Source organism: Primulina eburnea, chromosome 3 (assembly GCF_022965805.1).
Source record: "Primulina eburnea isolate SZY01 chromosome 3, ASM2296580v1, whole genome shotgun sequence".
Taxonomy (NCBI): domain Eukaryota; kingdom Viridiplantae; phylum Streptophyta; class Magnoliopsida; order Lamiales; family Gesneriaceae; genus Primulina; species Primulina eburnea.
This window is the reverse complement of record NC_133103.1, coordinates 1,492,210-1,499,226: the sequence shown is the minus strand read 5'-3', so window position 1 is coordinate 1,499,226 and position 7,017 is coordinate 1,492,210. Positions and strand designations below refer to the sequence as shown.

The 7,017-nt window shown below is 35.1% G+C and overlaps 1 protein-coding gene across 2 annotated transcripts; it reads left to right on the top strand.

Moving 5' to 3' along the window:
* The first annotated feature begins 1,518 nt into the window (after window positions 1–1,518).
* Window positions 1,519–5,837, top strand: LOC140825158 (homeobox protein BEL1 homolog). Of its 2 annotated transcripts, XM_073186754.1 has the most exons (5): window positions 1,519–2,057; window positions 2,476–3,365; window positions 3,653–4,035; window positions 4,571–4,631; window positions 4,968–5,837. In XM_073186754.1, the coding sequence occupies exons 2-5, from the start codon at window positions 2,577–2,579 to the stop codon at window positions 5,601–5,603; spliced, it is 1,869 nt and encodes a 622-aa protein (XP_073042855.1). In that variant the 5' UTR covers window positions 1,519–2,057; window positions 2,476–2,576; the 3' UTR covers window positions 5,604–5,837. The 2 variants fall into 2 exon arrangements, with proteins under 2 accessions (XP_073042855.1, XP_073042856.1); XM_073186755.1 differs by lacking the exon at window positions 1,519–2,057 and having other exon boundaries at window positions 2,064–3,365.
* The last annotated feature ends 1,180 nt before the right edge of the window (window positions 5,838–7,017 follow it).

The window sequence follows — 7,017 nt, the reverse complement described above, 5'->3', positions numbered from 1 at the left end:
CTACCCTTAACTCATCCTTAGCCCAAATCAAAGGTAGACTCATCAAAGTATATTTCAAAACCTACGTCTGGATTAATGGTATTTGCTAGAAGCGGACCCTAAATTTCTCGTGATTATCAAATTAATTTAATGCATACAGTTTAGTTTTTTGATAGAAATTAAACTTTTTAAAAAAAGAATATATAAACCTTTTCATTTGATTGATAATAACGACCGGTGCGTGAGTGCACGTAGTATAAAGTTACCAAGCATAAAAAGACAAAGCTTTTTCGGGCTGACATCATCACACATTCACACCTAATTCACACATTCATGTGTGTGTCTATATATATTTATTTATATATATATATATATATATATATATATAGACACATGTATATCAAATTTTCCACTCACACCCATGTGTGTGTGTGTGTGTGTGTGTGTTGTAGGGCACGTAGGAGAGGAGAGAAATGGTAGGCGACGGAGAAAGCTTTGGTTTGCAGGACCACCTCCGCTTTGCAAGACAAAATTTTAAAAAAAGTTGTGTATGAAATCAACTTCTAAAAGAGGTCCACGCACGTGAATTGCGCGTGGTCGCACCACCACTATTCTCTCCATAGTCCCCCCTATGACAGATTCTCTTACACACACACACACACACATATATATATATATATATATATATATATATATATATATCGAAATTTATTTATTTTTACAATGTAAAATTATTTGTAGGTAAATGCGATTAGGCAGACTGACGAGTTTTAATTTGGAATCCGTCTAATTAAAACTCATTTATCATTTCTAGTTAAATGTTGAGCCAACGCCAAACCCTAATTGTATGTTAATTATATTTATTGGGTTTTAATGTAGAACATGCACGGTTTGAAGGCGCACGCTTGCTTAATCTATGATTTTTTTTTTTAAAAAAATATTGCTATTTTCATGCAAAAAGTTTTTAATTTTTTTTTTCTTTTGTCAAAGGGCGACTATAAATACATACGTGCTATTTGATAAATCAACAGACGTTAATTAAACTTGCTTAAATGATACATACAAGTGCTTTAGAGAGAAAAATACAGTCGAACAATTACTATGAGTGTGTCTCATGTGAGACCGTCTCACGGATCTTAATCTGTGAGACGGGTTAACCCTGCCCATATTCACAATAAAAAGTAATATTCTTAGCATAAAAAAGTAATACTTTTTCATGAATGACCCAAATAAAAGATCTGTCACACAAATATGACCCGTGAGACCGTCTCACACAAGTTTTTGCCTTACTATACACGTCAAAACGCCCTACTGAATTAACAAGGATTATATTTATGTATAATTTTGTCAAATTACAACATAAATGATCGTAGAAGTGGAGAAATTAATTAAAAGAAATTAAAAGGAAAGAAAGAAATAAGATGGTCCCGATTTAAGAGGACGAGGAAGAGGAAAAAAAAGAAAAAAGAGGAGAAAAGATTGGTGGATGGCTTTAATAGAATGGTTTTAATTAGAATGAGTTGGGGTAGATTGGACCACTCATCCATCACGCCCCTCACAGGCCCTATTACAGGGAACATTTTGCACAACACAATATTGGCATCTAATTCCCATTATTATTTTTTTCTTGTATCTTCTTCTTATTATTATTATCTTTCTGGCACCTACAAATTTTCTTCACTGTTGTATTGAATTTTGATCAGATTATTAGCTAGCCCCACCCCACCAGTCACAGCAATAACCCATATCTGAAAAAGCCTGCTGCGTCTATAGTTTAGCTTCAGTTCTGGGGATTCGCATCGCACCTTTCAAAGAAACTTGTGCTATCATGCATGAAAACGCTTTTTACCTGAAAATTTGACCTCTTGGAATATATAGTCTGGTTTTTGCTGATTCTTGTGTTTTTTTTTAATGAGAGGTATTTAAATAAGAAAGGATGGATTAGGGGGTTAGTTTATTAAATAAACTTGTGGGAACTCTATTTTGTATTTTATGTGTGTGTACATATATATATATATTGACCCACTATTTTCTTTAAGAGAGAGGGGAAAAGAAATCATACGGGAGGATGAATTAATGTAAGTATGAGTTTCTTTTTCCATTTGTGATGTTCAGAGAGATATGTGTGTTTTTTCTTATTCTGTTTGGTTTCAAGGCTTGGCCTTTCTTGCTGGGTTATTAAGCGTACATCTCTGATAAAAGAAGAACAAAAGCGAGGCCCATTTGTTTGCTAGCTTTGTTTTGCTTCTCACCCACCATTATCTATATCTTTTTCTCTCTTCTTTAAAGTTGTTTATTATTGTTACACCACACAAGATTCACCCCCCACCACCTCCATATATGGTTACCCTAAACATATGAACATAGTATGCTCTTCCATTTTTAGAAATCTTACTGTTTCCAAACGCAAAAGTATGTGTGTACTCAAGCTTTCTTGATCTTTCGGTTAGACTCTTGTTTTCTTATTAGTGGGTTGGATCTTGATTGGTTTTTCAGATGATTCAAGTGAAGTTTTTAAGGGCCTGAATCAAGAGTTTTGAAGAATAAAAGAAAGGGAAGATCACCAAGATCTTCATATACAGTAATATAGCTTTTGTATGGCTGGTTCGTCAACTGGATATTGCTATTCTGATTCATCTTCAAGTGGGAACCCAAATATGCAGACTCCTCAACATGTAATGAGCCAGTTGCAGACTTTTGAGTCCAATTCAGAGATCTACAATTTAACTGCAGGAATGGAGATGATAGGGTTTCCTTCGAAGAATCTGCCCCAAGAAAATAGCAGCTCGTTTTTGTGGAAAGGGTTCTTCAACAAGCCTGGAAACCACATCAGTTCATCTTCTTCGAAAGTGATAAACGAGCCCAGCTCAAGTGAATTTTACCAGCATGATTTAGCTGGGATTTCTGATATAACAATGAATATTCCACCGGATTCTTACCATCAGAATAGATTGATGGTAGATGATTCAAATTTGAGGTGTGTTTTTCCTTGTGAAGGTAATGAAAGGCCAAGTCAAGGTCTTTCACTTTCTTTGAGTTCATCTAATCCTTCCACTATCGGGATTCAATCTTTTGAACTCAGACAACAAGATGATCTGAGATTTGGCCCGTCAAGTTCTAGGTCGGTTAACGTTCAGAACCAGTCAGATTCGATGCCAGGGTTGTTCCATTTTGGGCATTCGAAGTTCATGGGGCCGGCTCAGGAGCTTCTGAATGAGTTTTGTAATCTTGGGACAAAGCAAAATGATGAAAATTCAAAGAAAAAGTTGCAGAAAAATGGCGATTTTCATGATGATGAAAGTGCCATTAAAAGCCAATCACTTTACTCTCTTGACCTTTTGGAGTTGCAGAAAAGAAAAGCCAAGTTGCTTCATATGCTGGAAGAGGTATATTTGTGCATATCTTTCTTTAAAGATCTTTTTTTTTTCAATTTTTTTGCAATATTTGATAACTGATATTTAAATCTGAACTAACTACGTGAATGGGGACTCTCTTTCATTAATGCCCACATGGTGACAAATCCGGAGTTCCATTTAATTTTAGAACCATCCACTCTTGTTCAGCTTTCCGGTCTTTATCTCTGCTGTAAAGTAACCTTAAACTTCAAGAAAAGTTGCAACTTTGGCCTCCTTGCTATGATTTATTTTTACGCTTTTTCCTGTTTTATGTATAGGTGGATAAAAGGTATAAGCACTACTGTGATCAGATGAAGGCTGTGGAATCATCTTTCGAATCTGTAGCCGGAAATGGCGCTGCCACGGTGTACTCGGCCTTGGCCTCAAGGGCTATGTCGAGGCACTTTAGATGCTTAAGAGATGGAATTGTGAGCCAAATTAAGGCCACAAAAAAGGCAATGGGGGACAAAGATACTGCCGCTCCAGGAACTAGCAAAGGAGAAACACCAAGATTACGATTTATTGATCAATCTTTGAGGCAACATCGGCAATTCCAACAAATGAGCATGATGGAAAGTCATCCATGGAGACCGCAACGAGGCCTACCCGAAAGATCGGTTTCTGTTCTCCGTGCATGGCTTTTCGAGCACTTCCTTCACCCGTAATTTACTCTCTTTAACAAATTCAAATTTAAGATCGTGAATTGTAAATGTTAGTCCGTACTACTGTCAATACTATTATATAACTGTTCAATACAGATTCTTGAACAGAAAGAAAACATCCCACTTTCTGTCTTAGAATTCTCAGGTTCTTGTTTCTTGTTTCAAATCATTAGTTTGCAAATGCAAGCCGGTGCATGGTTAATTTGTTATTTTCTATTCACGACCATTAAGAATATTCCATCACTTCATTTTTGTATTAGTGTACATAGGTAGCTCCGATGTCCATGTATTTCTTCTTTGTTTTTATGGAATTTTCTTGGATCTTTCTGTTATAGTTTGTGGATTTGATTCTATCTCAACCTCCATAGGACCCCCATCTGCCCCTCTCACTCTCATCCACTCAAGTTTTTCATATCTTTCTTCTCAAGAGTAAACAAGTGCAAACTCACATGCCATGAAAGAAAAATGTCCTCAAATGTATCGAAATTAATTTCTTGGATGCTAGCTAAGCTGCTTTTTCTTGAAATTTTGCAGGTATCCAAGTGATGTAGATAAACATATTTTAGCCCGCCAAACAGGCCTTTCAAGAAGCCAGGCAAGTCCCTTTTAACCTAAATTTATTTTATTAAATCTATGAATTTATTTATACAATCAACTAAACGTATCTTCATTAAATAAAGCCCCAAGATTAAATTATCCAATGGAGATTATTTTATTTTTTGTCATTATACTAGGACTCATTACAAACCTTATTTTTCAAATAATCACCAAGCGACATGAAACATGTAGCCGCTATACTCTTCTCCATTTACTAATCGATTTTTCAGAAGATGCCTTATTATATAAAACTTTCTAGATATTCAGATTTTTAATAAATGATAAAATATTAATTCAAAAAATTTTCAAAAATTACTAATTTGTCTCACTGCAGGTTTCAAATTGGTTCATCAATGCAAGAGTGAGGCTATGGAAACCCATGGTGGAGGAAATGTACTTAGAAGAGCTGAAAGAGCGAGATGGAGTGGGAGCTTTAGAGGTTGCCAATCTTGATGAAAACGAAAGCCTGCAGAATCAAAATCTTTCCATAAACGAAAATGATCAAAAGCCAACCCAGGATCAATTAGTACGAATCGATTCGGAATGTCTATCTTCCATAATCAACAATCCTGAGAAAAACAACGGCAAAAAGAACAGAACCCTCCGAAACGAACTGCAAAACCAGGCTTTCGGCAGAGTAGCGGGAGACTCATATGGTGCCATGGAACTTGACTTCTCATCATCGTACACTCACCATGCAGCAGCCACCGGCTCTTATGTCGAGAACGCCGGTGTTCCCAGCTACGCAGCTGCAGCTGGCGGAGGCGGTGTGTCCTTGACATTGGGATTGCAGCAACATGGTGGAGTGAGTTTATCATTCTCCCCGACGTCCCAAAATTCGATCTTTTACCCTAGAGATCACATGGAAGATTGCCAAACAGTCCAGTACTCACTTTTGGATAGCGAAAGCCAGACGTTGCCGTACAGGAATTTGATGGGTGCACAGTTGCTGCATGATTTGGCTGGATAAGTTTTCTTTTTCCAGAAAATTTTAGAAAAGGGATTAAAAAAAATCAAGAAAGTTTGTATTTTGTCGGTGAAGTTATTTTTGCCGAGAGTTTCAAGAAAAAGGGTTTGGTGATGGCAGTAGAAAACCTATATATATATATACATGTGGTATACATAAAATATTGGGTTATATAGGTTAATGATATTTATCTGCAATTTGGTGTTCGCCATAAATGAATTAATCTGCTTGAGTTTCTTGCATTTTTTCATGGATTATACCGCTTTTTTCATTAATTTAATTGTGAATTTCGTTAAATCTACCATATTGAATTTGTTAGGCCCCAATTAATAACCATGTCTAAAAAAAACCTTTTTAGTCACAAAAATTGGGTTTAGTTTACCTTCCTTGAGGACATTACTCTCATGATAAATCCAACGTTCATCGTTGCATTAAAAAAAATTATGTGGAGTCAAGCATGAACTTTCATATTTTAATCAATGATAGTAGTTGCTTCTGTAACGAAGACAATACCTACACCGTGACATTTCATAAGTAACCCAAAAATTATATGGGTCAATGTAAGAATATCTTTTGTTCTTTTAATTGCTCTCTAATCTTGATGGAAACTTCTGTGGTTCTAATGTTCCAAATTTGTTGGGGTCATTAAGATTTTTTTTTTTTGTTATTTTGGCTACAATTAATATTACATGAAAAAGGATATGGACCCTCGATTTCGGATTAGGACTTCTCATCTTACAAGTTACAAAAAATCATGATAATCTCATTATTGTGGTCCTCTACTTTCTTGCAAAGAATTTTATTGCTTTTCAATAGTCAACAATGGTATAGTTTTTGCTACCATGAACTTTAATTTCTCCAAGAGATATGGTATTTCTTAACTTATTTTACAAAATATTGAACGAACATTAGTTTATAAAAACAATTAGGAGGCTAGTTAGGACCATTTTAATTCGATTTTTTGAAATTGTGAATTAAGTAAGGCTCCTTTTGTTACTATTTTTTTTAATGAAATTGTGTGTGATCATTAAGGAGATTGGTCCAAAAATATTGATAATAATAAATAATAAGTCGTGGGATTAAAATATCAGATTAATTGTAAAATATATAATTTTTTTAATGTTTTCCACGAAACTCCTCTCCGGATGCATGCCCTACTTGAGGATAATTAAAGCTCAATAATGCGTTAATCATCAAATTTTCAGGGATCCCTATTAATTAATTAGACTGTTAAGCGACTTCTCGTTGGCTAAAGATAATGAAAACGATGCCAAAATTCGATATTTCAACCACCCTAATATATAGTCTCTTTAGCTTAATTAATGGCATAACAAGTCATATATTATAATTTATATCAAATTTCAATATCCTATGTTTCGAACTGTATGATAAGATCGTGCTTGAGCTAAATCAGGTG